Source organism: Delphinapterus leucas, chromosome 8 (assembly GCF_059928025.1).
Source record: "Delphinapterus leucas isolate spDelLeu-1000000601 "Yukka" chromosome 8, BTC_Dleu_Yukka2, whole genome shotgun sequence".
NCBI lineage: Eukaryota > Metazoa > Chordata > Mammalia > Artiodactyla > Monodontidae > Delphinapterus > Delphinapterus leucas.
This window is the reverse complement of record NC_143136.1, coordinates 34316661-34337854: the sequence shown is the minus strand read 5'-3', so window position 1 is coordinate 34337854 and position 21194 is coordinate 34316661. Positions and strand designations below refer to the sequence as shown.

Here is a 21194-nt window from a genome sequence, read left to right as displayed (position 1 = left end):
CATAGGCTCCTGGCATGCTACGTCAATTTTTTTTTTTATCACTGTTGTAACAAATTACCACAAAGTGGTAATGACTTCAAACACCACAAGTTTATTATCTTACAGTTCTGGAGGTTAGGATTGTAAAATGATTTGGCAGGGCTACATTCCTTCTGCAGGCTCTAGAGGAGAAATTTCTGCCTCTTCCAGCTTCTAGAAGCTACCTGCCTTCTTTTGCTTCACGGGTCAGCATTACTTCAGCTTCTGTTTCAGTGACCACACCTCTGAATTGACCCTTCTGCTTCTGTCTTATAAAATCCTTTTGATTATGTTGGGCCCACCCAGACAATCCAGGATAGTCTCTCCAGCTCCAGATCATTAATTTAATCATAGCTGCAAAATCTCTTTTGCCATGTAAGGTAACATAGTCACAGGTTCCTGGGATTGGGATGTTTGTATGTTGGTGGGGGAGGGGTTATTATTCTGCCTACCGTACATGGCTAATCTCATCTTGGTATCTGCTTTCTGAAGGACCCAAAGTAGCACAGCCACCTTGGCCAAAATGACCTCCCATGAGTTTCTATAGTACTTTCCCCAACAACACTTACACAACTCTACTATAACTACTTCTGTGTTTATGTCCCTGTAGACTGTGGACTCCTTGAGAATACTGTCTTATTCACAAGAATGTAGTTTAGCAAAATGTTTGGCATATTTTATTTCCATGGTAGGAAATTTTTGACCATGTCACAATATTGCTGTTAAGAGTTTAATGAGGCAAAGTGACTTGAGATTTCCATCTAGTAAATATTTCCTTCCTTTACTGCAAGCTAGATCAATGGTTTTCCCCATAAGTACTGTTGGTTAGTTGCCTGTTAGCTCTCAAATCCATTTCTCCACTTTTCCTCTGCTCTGTTTCACTGGGAACTACATTTCCCATGCCCCCTCACTCTCTGGTTTCCAGCGAGGCAATAGCAGGAGATTAGAGAGCAGGATGAGAGAGAAGAAACATAGTTATTTCTCACCCCCTGCCCCACTCCCCTGTTTCTTGTGGTGTCTGTCAGTGGCTGTATCTTCTTTGTATTCTGGCTTTAGGACACTGGTCACACCACTTCTTCCTGATATCCTATCTGAGGGGTGCTATCACTTTCTGCTCTTGCCAATCTCTGGATTGCCACATCATCCCTTTTAGTTTCCTAGCCTTGGTTCCATCACCCATGAAACCAATTCCCTGTGTTCCTTCTACTTGAAAGATCCAGAGGTAATTGTGCTTTCCCAGTCACACTGATTGATATATGTACTGGCAACTTTGAGAATTACTAGAAATTCTTGGTCTCCCCCCCAAAATTACTACCTTGATTATGGCATTAAATGAACGATCAGAAATTATGTTTTCTATCAGCCAATTCTATTTAAACTCCATAAACTTTATGATTTATGGTAGAAAAATGGAAATGGACGAAAATTCTATAAATTGAAATTCTTACTCCCCAAGAGTGAACCAAAGTTCAGCAAGATTCAAATATTGTATTTGATAAGAATAGAACCAATTATCAAAAGTCTCTTAATCTAAATCCTACGCTGATTTAGCTAATTTTTAATGCAGTTTGTTTTATACAGTTTCTTCCTGAGTTTCATGTTATTAAAGAGGCTGTCTCATAGTTTTTTGAGTAAGCTAGAAAGTCACTTCAGTGTATTAGAAGCCTCAGGAATTAGTAGTATGAAACTTGTTTTTTATTATCTTTATAGTGTAAAAAGTTGTAATATCAGATGATATTGAAATTAATAGATGTTCTGTAGGCCCAGGGAATTGCATACTGTTGAATCTAGAGCTGAAGAGTTAAAGTATATTCATAACAAAAGGCTGAACATACATAACTGCAAATAGATACCCTGACACTGGGTGGTCAGGGATAATTTAGGGCATAGCAAAGATTTGGAAAATCAGAGAATAGTGAAAAAGGGGAAAAGTTGGGAAATAAAACTTCACTAATGACTATGTATCTTTGAGGTGGTTCTCTAAGATTCATAAACAAAACACATTTACATCAACAGTGTTTTTTTCATTTTAATTAAAACAAAATGAAATTTGGTTACTGACTTCTATCACACAAAAGGACAGATCTCCAAACCATTTTGTTAATTGGAGAAATGACATTCTGACTATTGGTCTCACACATCATTCTGAACTGTTTAACATCTGGATAATATCACAAATGAGCAAACATTTTTCAATATACTCTTAATTTTTTTTTTGGCTGCATTTTATGGATTTCATAATCTGGGATTGAATCATTTATATGAACTAAGCCTACTGAAACCATTCGAGGACTTGTAAATTTTCCAGTGTAGCTTCCTTGTTTGTTAACCTCTGGAGCAGTATACGGTCTTGCAGAGCATTTTAACTGATTATGGCTGTCACTTGGGCTCTTTCCTAAAAGCCTTGCTCTTGATTTTGCTTTTTCAAGATGCTTAAATGAAGTTACATGTAAATCCTCAACTCTATCCGAACAATCCTAAATATTAAAATAAAAGATCAGGTTGGTGAGTTAGGTTTCTTAAAAGTACATTTTAGACTTACAAGGACTAAAGTTTGTAATATCAACAAAGAATGAGAGCAGTCAAATGTTTTATAGGCAGTCCCCAAATTCAGACCCTACATTCAATGCCTGCCATCAGATACTTTAAAAACCATACTTTAAAAAATCTCATTGTTTCAAAGGATCTGTTATTTCAAAAGGTATGCAAGATATGAGCTGAAAACCAGAAATCTTAGGGGACCTGTCCTCAGGGGTCAGACTCCTAGGCAAAGACAGCCCTCCTATAATTCTCCTCTTCTAAAATATCTCTTCCCCAACCCCAAACATAAATTATAAGCTCTTATATTATACTTTTTAAAGCATCCAAACATTCATTCTTTAAAAGTTAATAAATACCTTCTTTAATATTTATATACACACACATACAGAGGTCAGCATCTAAGGATATGCTTATGTTTATACTAAAATATTAAAAATTTTTGTGTACATTCTGAGACTAAACAAGTAAAATATTTAGGAAAATAACTGGAAGGAAATACACCAAAATAATTTTTTTAAATGATGGTTGTTTTAGGGTGGTGGGATTATGGGCTTAGTTTTCCTTTTCTCTTTTTTTTCAAATTTGTACAATATGACTATATTTTATTTAAAAAATATAATAATCTACAAGTACCCATAAGAGGGTATGGAGTTATTAGTCATTTCTCAAATTAGTGTAAACTAGTTTCCTCTGCAGTTTGAGCAGTTTGTCCCTTAATGCTTTGCAGAGATGGCCACACCAAGGGAATGGGCCTGCTTTGATTTGGTGAGAAGGTGGGAGTAGATTAATAGAACTGGCAGGTAGGAGGAATTTAGGCAGGACTAAGAAGAATTACGGCAGCAAGAGAGAGAAGATTTACCAAGAAGGAGGTATGAAGAGTCCATATTTTTGCCTGGGTTTGCAAGTAAACATTCTTCCTTTTCCATCTTATATACATGGAAGCAATTAGGTAAGGGAATTATTAAGCAATTATTAAGGGAATTTCTGCTACATTGATAACATATAATTTTTACTTGACAGTTGATATAACATTACTAGAGTGACAGCAGAAGGGCACGGAGACCCACACCACTGGTTATTTTTCTGGAAGCGCCTACAACTCAATTTCCCTGTCTTCTACTTTGATTGCTTTGGGAGATTTCCTGGATTTTAGAGAATCAAATGAGCGAGTCTTTCTGATGATCTGAAAAATGCCCTCTTACCTCTCAAATTCTCTGCTGTCAATTTTACTAGAGAGAAAAGTTTAGGTACTGTTGGTTTGACAGAGGGAAGTAAATATAACTATCTCCCTTATCCATTCTTAGGATAAAGGTTCTGAGATCCTATATGATCCCATACCATATAACATAAACACAATCTCTTATTTTGTTTGGAAAAGTGATAATAAAGATTCCACTTATCTGAGGGAACTTCAGAAAGTCTTTGCTTTTCAAAAACTATGAACCCATCTTTTACTTCCTTTTCCTTGTCTGTACACACACACACACACACACACACACACTCATTATTAAATTATTGAATTTAGAAAAGAGAAATACAAAGTTGAGAGTATGTTGATAATATTTACCCTGCTACATGTTTGCTTTACTATTTACTAGAGGTAATCATTTGCTTTGCTGTGGAAAACAAATTCAAAGCAACTATTCTGAAATTAGATCTATTTTCTCATTCAAAGATAGTTATGCACATCAAATTATCAATATAATTTCATTTTAGAATTTGTGCGTTTTCCCAACTGTGGGTCATGCCTATCTATATATGCTAATAGAGAAGAGCAGTGTTTCAGAAAATTAAAATAAGCCCCTTCCATTCCTAGAGATTTTAACTTTGCTTTTGAATGGTTTATATAACGTCTAGTAGCAGATTTACCTTCCTAATTGTTTTATGTTAATATTAAAAATATATATGAATTTCCATGTTTCTCAGCAGATGGCAGAGGGGTGGTGATGAGAGAGAAAAGAAAAGAGTAGAAGCTAAATTAAAATTTTACAATTCATAATTCAAGAGATTGTAAATTTTGCATATCTCTAAGGCTTAGCAGAATAACTGGCACATAATATGAACTTAGTTTGTTTTACTGAAACAAAGATAATTCAGCAATCTGCAAAAAGACTATATATTTATACTTATATCTGCATGAAAAGACAATCCCAGCCTTTCTGTAGTATACAGCCACTGCCAATGGTTTTACAGGTTGTGCCTGCACAACAGCCCCTGGCTGAGGGGTCAGTCAGGGCTGAAATAGCCAGTCTTCCGTAGACAGAGCTGTGTACCCTGTCCAGGCTGTGTCGGCCGGTAGAGCCGGCCTGGAGGAAAGAATGCTTTTTTTCTAATTCGTGATCTAGAGGGGGGTCCCCTTTATTTTACATAAAGGCACTAAGTGTGTTAACATTCCCTTGATTTTCTGATTGCCTTTGAATGAGGTGAGGTGATATCTGAATGTCAGAAGAATTTTTAAAATTTGGAGGTCTGTTTATCTTGGGGCAGTTAAGGTTACATACATACTTGCATGCAGACACATAGACTCTAGATTATCTACAGAACTTTGCCAAATACAGAAATAAAAGACTTAGAAAAACATTATTACGTGTATAGTTCTTCTTGCAGTCCAATGAAGCAATGCCCTTGGAACAGATTTTCTTAGAAGAATTCCTGTGGTGGGCAGTGTGGTTGGTAATATACTTTCTTGTTAAATGACTTTTTTTGTTTGCCGACATGGTCTCTTTCTTTTTGAACCTTGGGCTTTAGATTTTCTCTCTTTAGTACTTCTGGGAAGAGGGATGGTTTTGAGTTTTTCTCAGCTATCAAAACTTTATATTTAAGCTGTTGTGATTCAGGGACCTTTTGTTTGGTTTTATATAAAGAGTTTGTTTGGTTTTATATAAAGAGTTTGTATTTCTTCTTTGTAATGTGCAAATGTTACTAAATGTTGTTTTCTATAATTATTATTATTTCCTTTCCATCTCTGACGATACTAGTCTTCTAATTTTGATTTCTCTCCAGCCTCTGCATTGAGGCGAGTTAGAGTATTACTTTGCCTGGAAGGAAAAGTGAGTTTGTTTACATATTCCTCATCTTCATTTGGCATCTTGCAATTAGGAATTCTTGGATACGGTGACAGCACTGCTTCAGGATTTTCCTGTACTATCAATTTATAGGTGTTATTGTGCTCCTTTTTGTCAAGGGACTTCATTTTCAGTGTCTTTTCAAAGCAAGCATTTGATTGAGTTATTTTTGATTTACCACTCCAACTATGTGGGTCTTGTATCTCTGTTTTAAAATCACAGTTCTCTGCTTGAGGAAACTGCATGAAACCGTGTTCTTTCCTTTGTTTCTTAGGCATTGTATCTGTAAGTCTTTCTGATGACTTATTTACTGGAATTGCCTGGGTATTTTTGTTGGAACAAGGTTGTACTTTAATTAAACTGAGTATTTTCGCTTCCTTAGGATAGTATCTTTTCTGTTCCTGAATTAGTGATGGACTTTCTTTAATATTCTCTAAGGAAAAATGTTCCTTTTCTTCCTTTTTGGTCAACTCTGTTTCTACAAGTCTATCTTCAGAAACCTTTTGTAAAGTGGTTTTCTGAGCAATTTTTGAATATTTATTTTGCTTTTCTGAATGTTCCTCCACAAACTGATTTTCATCTCTTAAAGACAAATCTGGCTTTATACATTTTAATGGTGTGAAAGTAGAATTAACCAAATTTATATGCCGGCTTATCCCCTCTAATTGCCTTTCTGTGATTAGTCCTGATTTTGACAGTTTTTCTATAAAAAGGCTCTGGAGGTGTTTGCTTAAATCAGCTTTTAGATCTAAGAGTTCATTTTCTGATAAAGCTATAAGATAGTTTCGTAGAGATTTACTTAAGGGGTATTTCATGTTTATTTCAAGCCTACTACCAAAACTCCCTCTTGAAATATCTTGTCCTAACTCATGAAAAGATATTGAGGCACTTTTAGCTCTTAGAGAAGATACATTTGAGTGTATAGGCTCAGGTTCTGCGTCTTTAAATAAACTGTTGTCTGAAAGGTTTTTTAGGAAATAGTTTTGGAGAATTTCATTTAAAAAAGATCTTAGCTTTATTTCCAAATGTTTATCTATGAAATGATGATTAAAATTATTTATAAAAGACATGATTTCTTTTACAGTTTCTGAATATTTCTCCAGAAAAATATTTTGCCCTTTTGGTTCTACTTTCTCATTCATCAAATACAGATTTTGATAGATTTCTGGTAAGTCCTCTTTGTTGATATATCCTGATTCTGAAAGCCTTTCTACAAGGTAATGCTGGATATGTTTACTTAATTCAGATTTAAAATTTTTTATTTCTGACTCTGAGAGTTCTTCTAGAAATACATGCAGCTTTGGATTCAAAATAGGTTTTCTCCCCAATTTGTCTACTTTATCAAAATTCTCTTCGATTTCTTCAAGGTCTTCTGTCTGACTTGGAAAAGGATGTTCAATTAGTCTTTCTAATTCTTTTTCTGGTTGTCTGCTTTTAGACTGACTATATTTGAAAAAAACATTAAATATGTTTTTCAAAAGGGATTTTAACATTATTACATCAGAGTTATTAAGTTTACCCATTAGTGTGTTACTTAAATTTTCTAAAGTAGAACTTAGATCATTTTCTTCTCTATCAAGCCTCTGACCATTGCTTGGCAAATCTGTTTTTTTATCTGGTGTCGACTGATATTTTGAATCTTGTGGGGATCTATTTTGGCCTTTGTCTGTGAATTCAACTCCATTAAAAGAAGTGGTTTCTTTGTGAATGATGGGTGTATTTTGCTCTGAAAGAGGTTCTGTTTTGCTTCTGATATCTGAATAATACTCTGTGGAATACTTTGGCTTTTCTTCAGCAAAAGCTGTCTCTGTATACAGCAAAAAACCCTTCTGATATTCTTTATCTAATTCTATCACTTTGATTATCCCCGATTCTAAAAGAGTATCTACAGGAAATGCTTGTATTATCTGGCTTATAACAGATTTGGCCAGCGGAAATTCTATTTCATTATTGTTTTCTTCATAGTGAATTAGAACATTGGAAGGCGAACTCTCCCAAGCTGTGGGTAATTGACTCTGCGAGTTTATCTGTGTCTCACTCGATTCTTTCACTCCTCTCCCCAGCTCTGAGAAGATCGGTGCAGTAAATATTTGCTTTATAACATAATCATATACAAGGCTATTCAAATCTGGTTTGGAGCTAGATACTTCACTTTTTAAATGTTTCTTTTTGAAACTACTCTTTTTTTTAATTGGAAAATCTATCTCACCAGCCTCTAAGTGTTTTTCAGAGACAGGTTCCTTTTCTACCTCTGGAGAATTTCCTGGTCCACCTTCTGAAAGTGAATCTGTGGGAATATCTTTAATTATTTCATTTAAAAGAGACTTTGAATTTAAAATGTCTCCTTCTGAAAGCCAGCTATTTAAATCTTGAATTTTTTCAAATACTTCGCCTTCCAAACTACTTGGTTGTTCATCATGAAGAGCCAGAAGTGGAGAACTATGACTTTTCTTTCTTGCTTCGGTGTCCATAGAAACTTCAGGTGTAGAAAATAATATATTTGAAAGGTCTTGCAGATTTTTACTTAAAATTAACTTGAGCACCATTGATTGTTTTAAATTTTCTATGTGGGAAGTAAGACTTAATGATTTTGAGAGGCAACATTTATTTACATTGACTTTTCCAGTCATTGATGATTCTCCCTCAAAGTTTGGTAAAGATACATTTGGTAGCCTTTCCTGTAACTTATTCTTAGTGTCTAAAGTCTTTATTGTGGTGATACTAGGATGATGGGCTAAATTATTCTTAGTGTCTAAAGTCTTTATTGTGATGATACCCGGATCATGGACTAACTTATTCTTAAGGTCTGAAGTCTTTAGTGCGGTGATACCAGGATCACTGGCTAACTTATTCTTAGTGTCTAAACCCTTTATTGTGATGATATCAAGATTATGGGGCCAGGTTTTATTAGCAGGGCTTGCAGTTTTTGAATGTGTTGGGTAAGGAGGATCTTGGTCTTCATGCTCTATAACCTCGGCACTGAAAATATTTCTACATTTGAACATATCTTGGTCTTTCCTTTTTCTGACTGACATTTTGTTGTTTATATTCCTTAGAAAAGGATCAAAACCGTTCTTGATGTTGAATTTCTGGAACTGTAATATTAAAAAAAAAAGGTAAGAAATTCAGACGCATTTGTTTTAAATTTATAATAAAATTTTTAGTTAATTCTCTTTGAGCAATCTGCCAATTTATCTGTTCATCTTCCTGACTTCTACAAAGAGAAAACCAACTTTAATTATTTTAAAATATTTGAAATTGGAATAATAATGAGAATTTTAATGCAAATTTTTCAAATTCCTAATTCTGATACTATGTTGTGTTCAAGAGCTTTTTGCTACCTGGAATATTTTTAAACTTAAAAGGCACTCATCAATAGTTTGTTTGTTTAAGAACTCGATTTCCAGTGTTAGCTCCATTTGCTTAGACAAAGGCTAACATCAAGATCTAAGTCCTATCCATATAAATATTTTAGTAGCAATGTGGGTAATTTTTTTTTAAATGCAAAGCAAGTAGTAGATATTCCATTAAAAGTATCATAAATATTCTCTAAAGAGTGACTTGGGAACACAGATCATCTGCCTTTAAACCTGAGAGTTTTAACAATGATGATGAGTTCCACCTAGTCCTTAGCATGTTACAGTAGAAACTTGCTTTTTGATAAATATTATATATGCCTCAGAAATGGTAGAGAACAGTACAAAAAATTCTCAGTTACAGTGAAATGTCAGTGTAATAGCCATAGGCAGTTTTGTAAGCTCTGGGATCAGGCTATTCTATTATTGAAATAGCCTAGAAAATGAAGTCTCTTATTCAAACTCTTTGTTCATACAACTTCTCTATTATCCAATTAAAAAAAGCAAAATGTGAAATAATCAGCCTAGTATTTGTTTTAGTTCATATGGTTTTCAAATGCTAATTGATACCCAGGTGACAGCATAAGAATCCCTGTTTTTTTGTTTTGTTTTGTTTTTTGAGAAATACAGATTCCCAGGCTCCATTTCCAAACTGAGATTCATTAGGTCAGAGGTGGGACCTGGGAATATGTATTTTTGTAAAGATGGGTGAGTGTTTCTACTGGGTAGTCTGGCTTTGGAACCACTGAATTACATAAAGTATTACAGAAACCTAGTATTTAAGTATAGCTGATATTGGGATAAGAAAACAGTACCTGATATTTTGGCTTGAATTCTATATATTCTGGTTTGAAAGATGGTGAAATGTATTCTTTTGGTGAAAAAGCCACCTTATAAAAAGAGAAGTTTTAATTTTAGACTGCTTGTAATGAAAGGATATTTCCCAAAATAATTTTATTCCTTCAATAGTTATTAAAGATATTAAACATGTTAAAAACTAAATAAGTATTTTTCTCATAACTACCATAATTTGCATATAATCAAAAGAAATTTATATCAGAAATATATATAATCTTAGCTTCCCTGACACCATAATATTCACCCTATTGAATGTGTAAAATCAAAATAATGCTCAGCAACTTTAAGCAGAAACAAAATTGGAAAACAGAACTGTTAGAACAAATGTAATCTAATTCTAGAAGGTTGTGAAATGCTTTAGATAATAAATAGCATCTGATATTACACTGAGATAGCATTTTCAATGACTCTCAAGCTGTAATTGTTAAATGGGTACTTACTGCCTAAGGAAACACTTCGTACTAAATCAAGGTGTACAGGAACAATTATAGAATCACAGAACCACTGACATTTTAGAGATGGATGACACTTTAGAGATAATAAAGTCCTACTCTTTGTTTTACACAAAAATCTGCAGTTGAAATTATTGCCCTAAATTACCAGATGATTAGTAGCCTAAATCCTAGGCATCCTAAATTTTCATCTGATGCTCCTACTACCACACAATCAAGACTTCAGTGAAAGACAATGGTGCTTTGAAAACATCATAATGTTTAGAGAAAACTTGATACCATCTCTTTGCAGAACACTTAGTACTATAAACCGCTTTCCTACACATTTTCTCCTTTAGTTTGTAGGGGGTTCATTATATATCAAGTTAGTTCAAATAATTCAATGAATGACGCTTTCATAAGAAATACTTTTGGTTTAAGTGTTCATTAATATTAAGCAGTTAATAACATGACTTTATTCTTAAATCTTCAGCAGCTTCCTACGTTGTGTTATTCATTGCCCTCACACACTGACTCTAAATAATTTCTGCAAGTATCTCAGTATTCCCCACTATAGTTTCTCTCCAGGAAAATGTGTCTAACTCTGAATTCTAAAAATATATCTCGTACTTTTCCACACCTGTTCCTTTGCTCATTTTGTTTTTCTTTGCCTGAATTTTCCAAAATCTCCCTTAAAAACAGTTTAAATTCTAACATTTGAAAGTTTATTGCCTAAATGAATTTAGTAGAAAATTAAAATTAAAAGAAATATGTAAGACAAGGAAGTGGAAGAAAAAGTAGAGGAAGAAATATGATCTAATTTTTGTAAAACACACAAAACAAATAAATAACCCCCCCCCAATATAAGCATGGAAAAATATATGAAAAGATACAGAATGTTAACATTGTTTTCTCAAGGGAGTAACTCTGGAGGAGAGGAAAGAGGACGCAATTAACTTTTACTCTGTTTAACTCTGTGTTATTGATTAGATAAACATACGATACTTTTGTTAGTTAAAAAATCCAGGATAGTTATATGAGAGGGAAGTGATCAGGATGCTAGAAAAGGACAAAAAAAAGAAGCCAATACAGGAGCTTCAAGATGGTAGACTGAACATGTGTGTTTACCTTCTCCTACTTCCCAAAGTTCCAGTAAATTAACAGAAAATAATATTTTCAAAAGAAAAATCTGATGACAAATTGAAATTATAATGGAGTAATCATGGTTCAGGCATACAAAAACAGAGTCAGGTGGCCACTGAGGATCTTGTCTCAGATAAGATCTGGTATCATTCAGTGGTCACTGCACCACCGAAAACCTGAACTTTCTCTGAACTGTACCAGACCCAAGGACACCACCAGCAGTATTCAGAACAATACCTGCCAGCTGCAAACTTATGGTCTTAAGGTCTCCCCTTGTAATTATGCAACCATTTCAGACCCCAACCAATCCTTACTTAACAAGCACCCTTACTTCTTGGCTGCTCCAATCATAATTCTTGATAAACAACTCATGTAACTAAATGTAACCTTGCAGTTTTTGCCTTTATAAGTCTCCCCCATTTTGTAGTCCAGTGGAACACAATTCAAGTGCTTGAATATGTGTCTCCCAGGCTGCAGTCCTAACAGACCTCAAATAAACACCTTCTATTTCAATCAGGTCTCCATTTCTGAAATTTTGGTTAACAAATCCCATTGGAATACTAGAAATCAGTAAGGTAACACACCAAGATCCAGAAAGTTGAGAAAGTTTGGAAAATAGGAAAGCAGATGGATTGACTTAATGGAAAACCCCCATCAAGAAAACCAGAGCTTTGGGACTTCCCTGGTGGTACAGTGGTTAAGAATCCGCCTGCCAATGCAGGGGACACGGGTTCGAGTCCTGCTCCGGGAAGATCCCACATGCTGCAGAGCAACTAAGCCCGGGTGCCACAACTACTGAGCCTGTGCTCTAGAGCCCGCGTGCCACAACTACTGAAGCCTGCGCGTCTAGAGTCCATGCTCTGCAACAAGAGAAGCCACCGCAATGAGAAGCCCGGCACTGCAACGAAGCGTAGCCCCCACTCGCCACAACTAGAGAAAGCCAGAGCACAGCAACAAAGACCCAACTCAGCCAAAAATTAATTAATTAATTAATAAAAAGAAAGAAAGAAAACCAGAGCTTTAAATAACAGAAATCAGGTAGGCCTGAGAAGCAATAAATTCAAGGTCAACATATACAAAGAGAATCAGAGGATGGTGCAATTGTCATAGTATTAATTAAAAAGCTGCATTTGGAACAGCTGGATCACTTGGACCCTTCTTTATCACTGTTCTCTTTCTCAGTGCAAACAGAACATACATTGCTGGCAGCATTGTCTTTCCCCAATCACTCACCAAACACCAAAACAAACAACAACAAAACAAGTAAGACCAAAACTGCTCTCTGAGAAAGTGTGCAATCTGCCTAGGTGGGGACCCTGTATGAGTTTTGAGCCTTGGAAGAGCAGCAGAGCAGCAGAGCAGAGCTTACAGCCACTCACATTTTCACATCAGATAACTGAAGGGGGATAAAAAGGAAGGAAAGAAAGTTCTATTCAGGAGAGAAATACACTGGTTCTTTGGAAATGCTGTAGGGTCTCCAGCCATCCTGCCTGCCCTCTTCCATCCCCATATACCCTCCAGGGAAGCTGGCCTGTCACACAGAGAATACCTATACAACCAACATATTCCTTCATTCACAAATATAAAGTGAGCCAACAAAGCTCATCAGATATGAGGAAAATCAGTACATGTAAGTGAACGATCAATAAGAATAAACAGAACTAACCCCAGAGTAAATAGAGCTATTTCTGAGGAATGTAGGGGGAGGATGACCCTTGGAAAAGATTCTAAATAGTATCCTCAGAAATATCTAAAAGGGTATTATTGATTTCCACTTAGCTATATAATAGGCTTGTCAAATTTAATGTATACATAATAGATTCTAGATTACCACCCTGCTCCCCTCCCCCTCAAAAAACCCACAAAACCTTGGCTTTTCTCTGTTTTTCCTCATCTCAGGTAATGATGCTATCTACTGAATTATTAGACCAGAAACCTGTGTCACCCTATCTCTCCACCTTCTTCTTTTCATATATAACCCAGCATTAAGTTCTGTGGCTACTGGCTTCAAAATATATCAAGTATCCAATCATATCCGACCACCACCTACTACCACTGTAGCACAAGCGACCATCATCTTCCCAACAATAGTCTCTTAACTAGTCTCTTGCTCCCTGTGACAGAGAATGAGAGTTACTTTCCCAAAATACATATTATCTCAAGAACCTCAATTTTTTTAGGGGCAAAAACCCTTACTCAAAAAGCTGCATCTTCCAGCCTCCTTTAAAAGACAGGAGTGGCCATGTGACAAGGTTCTGGCCAACTACATATAATTGGAACTTGTCGGGAGAAGCTTCTGAGAGAATATCTTAAAACAGAGGCAGACTGAGCTGACAGGTACTTTTTTTTTTTTTTTTTTTGCGGTACGCGGGCCTCTCACTGTTGTGGCCTCTCCCGTTGCGGAGCACAGGCTCCGGACGCGCAGGCTCAGCGGCTATGGCTCACGGGCCCAGCCGCTCCGCGGCATGTGGGATCTTCCCGGACAGGGGCACGAACCCGTGTCCCCTGCATCGGCAGGCGGACTGTCAACCACTGTGCCACCAGGGAAGCCCATTTGTAGACTTTTTAATGATGGCCATTCTGACCGGTGTAGGGTGGTACCTTACTGCAGTTTTGATTTGCATTTCTCTAATAATTAGTGACGTTGAGCATCTTTTCATGTGTCTACTGGCCATCTGTATGTCTTCTTTAAAAGAGGTGAGATATTAATGCCAAAACTGTGCTTAATTTGTCCTTTAAGTGGGAATTCCATACAATGTTGATTTCATACACTAAATTCTATTATTAAAAAAAGTATTGACTTTTCACGCTTTTCTTTCATACTCATTCTATTATTTAAGTTTATTTTTAACATATTCCTTATGAAATCAACATTATATAGACTTGTCTTAATATTTTTATCTTTTTAAATTAAAGTAAATTTTTATTATTTTTTTGGCTTCGCCCTGCACCATGCGGGATCTTAGTTCCCCAACCAGGGATTGAACCCGTGCCCCCTGCAGCGGAAGCGTGGAGTCTTAACCACTGGACAACCAGGAAAGTCCCTCTGAATATTTTTATGTCAAACTACATGGTCATCCTTGTTGCCACAGAGGCAGAGGGTCAAGTTTGGCAACTACACCAAGGATTGAGGATATTATCCTCAAGAAGGGATACTGACAGACAAAAACATGTTAACTATGTGAACAATTAATAAATAGCGTTGAGGTAATCATCTATCCACTTCAGCAAAATTATCAATAGATCTTTACCTCATACCAAAAAAATTAAGTATAGATGGATTAAATATTTAAATATAAAAAAGTACACATAGTCCTTTTTTATATTTAAAAAAAGTATACATAGAAAAAGTATACATATATTTTAAAAAAGTATACATAGAAAATCAGCTAGGAGAATGCTGACATAATCTTGGAGAGGGGAAGGATAATCTAAACAAGATATAAACTAACAGCCGCAAAGGAAAAGCGGCCCGATTTGACCACATAAACAGTTCAAATTTCTATAAGGACGCCGAAGAAGTAAAAAAAAAAAAAAATGCAGATAACAAACAGCATAGATAACAAAGCTTTTTTTTTTTTTTTTTTTTTTTGCGGTACGCGGGCCTCTCACTGCCGTGGCCTCTCCCGTTGCGGAGCACAGGCTCCGGACGCGCAGGCTCAGCGGCCATGGCTCACGGGCCCAGCCGCTCCGCGGCATGTGGGATCCTCCTAGACCGGGGCACGAAGCCCTGTCCCCTGCATCGGCAGGCGGACTCTCAACCACTGCGCCACCAGGGAAGCCCCAACAAAGCATTTTTATTCAAAATACATAAAGCATTTTCACACATAAATAAACACACAACCCAATTTGTAAATATGAGTAGAGATTATAAACAGTCAAATAACAGAAATACAAATGGATAATAAACACATGAAAACTGTTCACTCATTAATTCTCAGGAAAATGCAAATCAATAGAATATCATTTTTGTGCATCAAATTAACAAAAACAAAAATGACCAGGCTGTGAGATAATGGATATTTTCCTACATTTTGGGTGCAAATGCAAATAAGTAAATCTGGTTTAAAAGATAATCTGGTAGTATCTATCAAAAGTAAATATGCTCATATACTTTGATCCAACAATTCTGCTTCTCATATTTATCCTATTATATACTTGTATAGGTGAATAAAGATAATACTTACCATTTAGCAAGTGACTATTATGTTCCAAACCCTTTAAAATTCTTTGAAACAGATGATAGTATACTCATTTTGCGATGAGAAAACTGAAAGTCAGATGTAAATTGCCCAAAGTTATGTGACCATGGTAGTGGAAGAATCTGGATTTGAACCTAGATATTTCTTACGGTAAAATCCAAGCTCTTCTTCCTATATCCTAGTTTCCTATTCCTAATTCTCTTACCATCAACAAACACTGCTTTTCATTGGTAGATAAAATTAAATTCCCCATCCCCCCTACCTTTCTTCCACCCTGACCTTTGGGGAAATGATTTAGCATCCTGTCATTGTCAGGGTTTAAATAGAAACTTATTAAGCTATATCTTGAAAATCTTAATTTATGAAGGGGCTCTAAAAATGTGAAGGAACTATTGAAAGACTGTCACCTGAATTAGCTATGAGTTGAAAGAGACGTTAGTCCTTTCCAATTCAGATTAGCACTCCAGAAGTTTGTCTCAAAATACTGCATTTCTTTAACACACTACCTTGGTTCATAAAAAAACTCTTCTTTTAACTTCAAACTTCAAAGTTTATTTTACCATAGATTCTGAAGATTTTGTGACTTGTTTATGAAGCAATTAGCTTAGACTTTTAGGAATTTGTTCTAGAACTCTGATATGTCTTCAATTTATAAGCCTGTTGCCCTAGGTGATAGATTCTTTCATCTTTCTAAGTCTGTTGATTTTATGTAACCTATGTTTTATGGGTTACCCACTGAATTTATCTTGTTCAACTTAATTTAGTTTTATCTGTCATATACAGGTCTGACTACCACCCTTAAGAAAAATATTTAAGGTAAGTTTTCTTTTTCTTTAAAAAAAATTAAACTCTTGACCACGTACCTTTTATCCAGTTTCCCTCAACAGTAACATCTTGCAAAACGATGTAATATCAATATCACAACCAGGATATTGACATTGTACAGTTAAGATGCAGACATTTCCACAAGGATCCCTAATGTCCTTTTAGAGTCACACCCATTTCTTTCCTGTATCCACCTCCTACTTAATGCCTGGCAACCACTAACTTGCTCTACATTTATAATTTTGTAATTTCAAGAATTTCATATAAATGAAGTCATATAGCATATAATATTTGGGGATTGGCTTTTTTTCACTCAGCATAATTCTCTGGAAATTCATCCAGGTTGTTGTATGTATCAAAGGTCCTTTGTATCGTTGAGTATTATTCCATGGCATGGAGGTAGCACAGTTTATTTAGCTGTTCACCAATTAAAGAACATTTGTGTTGTTTCCACTTTTTGGCTACTATGAATAAGGCTGCTATAAATATTTGTGTTCACGGTGTTTTTGTGTGTGTGATCATAAGACTTAATCTTTCTGGGATAAATGCCCAAGAGTATAATTGTTGGGTTACATGGCAGTTGCATATTTAGTTTTTTGAGAAACTACCAAACTGTTTTCAGGAGTGGTTATAAAATTTAAAATTCCCATCAGCAATTTCTCTACATTTCACCAGCACTTAAATTTATTACTGTTTTTTATTTTAGGTAAGAGACTTAGGTCAAGGTTTGGTTTTGTTTGCCCATGGATGTGCAATAGCTCCAGCACTACTTCTTGAAAAGGCTATCATTCCTCCATTAAATTGCTTTTGCATCATTGTCAAAAATCAGTTGGGCATACTTTTGTGGGTCTATTTCAGGGATGTCTATTCTGTTCCATTGATCTTTGTGTCTCTCTCTCCTCTAATACCACACTATCTTGACTCTTGATTACTGTAGCTTGATTACTGTAGCTAGTAGGCCTTAATTAGGTAAAGTGATTCCTCCCATTTTCTTCTTTTTAAAGATGATTTTAGCTATTCTAGGAGCTGTGCCTTTCTATATACATTTTAGAATGATCTTGTCTATATTTACAAAGAGCTGGTATTTAGATAGAAATTACATTAAATCTATAGGTCAATCTGGGGAGAACTGACATCTTTACTATGTTGTTTTCCAATTCATGAATATGGTATGTGTATTTATTTAGGTCCTTGACTTCTTCCGTCAACATTTTGTGATTTTTATCATCTAGATCCTGTACATGCTTTGTTAGATTTAAAAGTATTTAGTTTTCTTTGGAGTTACTATAAATGTTATTGTGTTTAAAATTTTTGTTTCCACATGTTCATGTTAGTATGTAGAAATGCTGCTGATTTTTAAAAATTGAAGTATAGTTGATTTACAATGTTGTGTTAGTTTCAGGTGTATAGCAAAGTGATTCATTTGTGTGTGTGTGTGTGTGTGTATATTCTTTTTTAGATTCTTTTCCCTTATAGGTTATTATAAAATATTGAGTATAGTTCCCTGTGCTATATGGTAGAACCTTGTTGCTTATGTATTTTATGTATAGTACTGTGTATATGTTAATCCCAAATGCCTAATTTATCCCTCCCTCCACCTTCCCCTTTGGTAACTGTAAATTTTTTTTCTACGTCTGTGGATCTATTTCTGTTTTGTAAATAAGTTCATTTGTATCATTTTTTTTAGATTCCACATATAAGCAATATCATATGATATTTGTCCTTCTCAGCCTGCATTACTTCACTTAGTATGATAATCCCTAGGTCCATCCATGTTGCTGCAAATGGCATTATTTCATTCTTTTTTATGGCTGAGTGTTAAAATGCTGTCGATTTTTGCATTTGGAATTTTTATCCTTTAAACTGCTCAACTCACTTACTAGTTCTTGTAGGTTTTTTTGTAGACTCCTTGCTATTTTACATAGATAACTTTTTCATCTGAAAATAGAGACAGTTTGATTTCTTCTTTTCCGATCTGTGTGACTTTTATTCCCCTTTCCTGCTCTATTACAATGGCTAAAACTTGCAGTATTATATTGAAAAAGAATAATAAGAGCAGACATACTTGCCTTGTTCCTGATCCTGGAAGGAAAACCTTCAGTCTTTCACCATTAAGTATAATGTAATATGGAGGTCTTGTAGATGCTCTTTATCTAGTTGAGGAATTTACCCTCTAATACTACCTTGTCGAGAGTTTTATATCATGATTGGGTGTTGAATTTTGTGAAGAACTTTTTTTGTATCAATTGATATGATCATATGATTTTTCTCCTTTATTCTGTTGGTATCATAGGTTACATGGACTGATTTTCAAATGCTGAACCAGCCTTGCACACCTGAAATACTTACCATTTGCCATTGTATATAGTTCTTTTTATACATTACAGTATTGGTGTGCTAATATTTGGTTGAAGATTTATGCATCTAAGTTCATGAGAGATATTAGTCTGTAGTTTTCTTTTTTTGGTAATGTCTTTATCTTGTTTTGGTATCAGAGTAATACTAGCTTCATAAAATGAGTTGGAAAGTGTTCCTTCCTCTTCTCTCTCAGAATAGGTTGTGTAAAATTAGTGTTTTGGTTTTTTTTTAACGTTAGTAAAGTTCTCCTGTGAAACCATCTGGGCCTGGACATTTCTTTTCCAGGAACTTTTAAATTACCAATTCAATTTCTTTAATGGCTACAGGACTATTCAGTTTAATTCATCTTGATTTAGTATGTGGTTTTCTGGACTTGGTTCATTTCTTCTAAGTTATGAGCATAAAAATTTTTGTAGTATTTCCTTGTTATCTTTTTAATGGTTGCATATATGTATGTAGTGGTATATCAGGTTTCATTCCTGATTTTGGTGATTTGCATCTTCTTTTTACCTTTGTCAGTCTTGTTAGAGATTTATCAATTTTATGGATTATTTTGAAGAACGAGCTTTCTTTGTTTCATTGATTTTTCTCTATTTTTTAAAAATTTTCAGTTTCACTGATTTCTGGTTTTTTTTATTGTAAATGATTTATTTATTTTTTAACATAGAGGAAGCTTGGTGGTGGATATGTAGCCATGTGGTGTTTTTATGACTGAGTTAAAGTTCAGGCTCTCTTTCTTATAGAATGTAAATGTGTACCAACACATGTATATGTAATTGTTATAAAAATTAAGCTTAGTCACTAAAAGAAGATTTGCTGTCTGAACTTTCTTCTATATTTTTTTCACCTTCACCATCAGGCACTGGAGCATCTGGCCTCTCTAGAAGATCTGGGTCTAGTCCTTCTGATATCATTTTGTTTCTTACTGCCATCACTGGAATACCCACCCATTTTGAGATATCTGGCATATCTTAGATCCTTGGCTACAGTTAAGATATTTTCTGGTGTTACTTCACTTTCCTGTGGTCCAGAGTCTTGTAAACTGTTCTGCTGTGATTGCTCTGAAGTGGTTTCAGAATGTGTTTCATTTGTGATCCTAGTGACACTTATAGGAGATACTTCAAACGTGACATCATCTAGCCCTGGGATAGATGACAAGTTTGCATCTAAAATATTGAGAGTTGTTTCAATTTGCTGGATACAAAGAGAAAGGTCTGCCAGTTTCTCCTCACAAACTGTAGAAAATCGGTTGAGAAACTGTACACTGTGTAGCACAAATTGGTTTAGAAATGCCACCGTTCTGTTCTGTTGAACAGCTGGCACCTTAGTCAGGTCTATGCCTGACCCCATGAGAGGAAGCCCATCCTCATCCATCTCCTCTCTGTTCTTTATTATTTCCTTCATTCATCTTTTTGGATTTATTTTGCTCCTTCTTTTTCTAAGCTCTTGAGGTGTGGGAGCTTAGCTTATTAATTTGAAAGTTTTCCTCTTCCAATGTATGCATTTAGTGCTATACATTTCTCTCAGTGCTGCTGTTTTAACTGTCTTAACAATTTTGATATGTTATATGTTCATTTTTATTCTATGCATTTTTAATTCCATTTGAGATCTCCTCTTTGACCCAGGGATTATTTAGAAGTGTGTTTTAAAATTTCCAAGTGTTTGGAGATTTTCCTGTTGTCTTTCTGTTATTGATTTCTCATTTGATTCTGTGTTCTGTATGCAAGACAAAGATGGCCTCTGTGTATTGCCACCCCACCCACCCCAGGTTGTTTACCTATTCACAGCAGGCTGAGACCCATTAGCTCAAAAGTCTGCCAGCACCAGACTAAAATTTGTACACATCCAATTATTTTAAACACAACCAAATAAGCAGATTTTTTAACTATTTAGAGCCTGCCTGCTTTATATACTCAAGAAACTGTGCCCAGCATATACTAGCCATAGGTAAAATAAACCCTGGGGTTATAAAGACCCCAAGACTCTGCTGCCTTTTGGGGTTCCTGACCCAGAGACTCCCTTCCAGGCTGCTGAGTGAAATCACCTAGAGATGTAACCCTCTCTCTGATATCCCTCTCCTCTAGGAATGTCCTTGTCTTTCTCTCCGAGTATTGGCCTCTGTGCGGTAGCCTCTAGATGGTCTCATGCCGTGAGAAACTTCCCCCACATGCAAACCTGTCGAAGTGTCACTCAAATAAAGCTGTGTGTGCTACTGCCACCTCCTGGTCAAATGGTTTTCCTTGATCAGCCCCCAAATCCCTTGAACTCCCTATATTCCATTATGGTCAGACAGCACCACTTCACATAGTTTTAATTATTTTAAATGTGTTGAACTTGGTTTTATGGTCCAGGATGTGGCCTATCTTAGTGAATGTTCCATGGGCACTTGAAAACACT

General features: G+C 35.5%; 2 protein-coding genes and 1 pseudogene across 6 annotated transcripts in view; 1 reads left to right on the top strand and 2 right to left on the bottom strand.

The window, feature by feature from the left end:
- The window catches only part of STRADB (STE20 related adaptor beta), a 102488-nt gene that overhangs the window by 28666 nt on the left and 52628 nt on the right, over nucleotides 1-21194 (top strand). For all 5 annotated transcript variants that reach the window (XR_016394043.1, XR_016394042.1, XM_089916503.1 and 2 more), the window contains exons 11-12: nucleotides 8681-8740; nucleotides 16398-16430. Coding sequence is in view for 3 of the 5 variants with exons in the window: in XM_089916503.1 (XP_089772629.1) it covers nucleotides 8681-8740; nucleotides 16398-16416 (79 nt within the window). In the remaining 2 variants the exon portion in view is untranslated. The remainder of the gene's footprint in view (nucleotides 1-8680; nucleotides 8741-16397; nucleotides 16431-21194) is intronic.
- The window catches only part of CATSPERT (catsper channel auxiliary subunit tau), a 152119-nt gene continuing 132570 nt past the window's right edge, over nucleotides 1646-21194 (bottom strand). Inside the window, 6 exon segments of the mRNA XM_089916510.1 lie at nucleotides 1646-2223; nucleotides 2226-2495; nucleotides 5147-5244; nucleotides 5247-5421; nucleotides 5423-8719; nucleotides 9796-9870. Coding sequence (XP_089772636.1) covers nucleotides 2173-2223; nucleotides 2226-2495; nucleotides 5147-5244; nucleotides 5247-5421; nucleotides 5423-8719; nucleotides 9796-9870 — 3966 coding nt within the window. The 3' untranslated portion in view covers nucleotides 1646-2172.
- LOC111171732 (WASH complex subunit 3 pseudogene) lies at nucleotides 19523-20216 on the bottom strand (annotated as a pseudogene).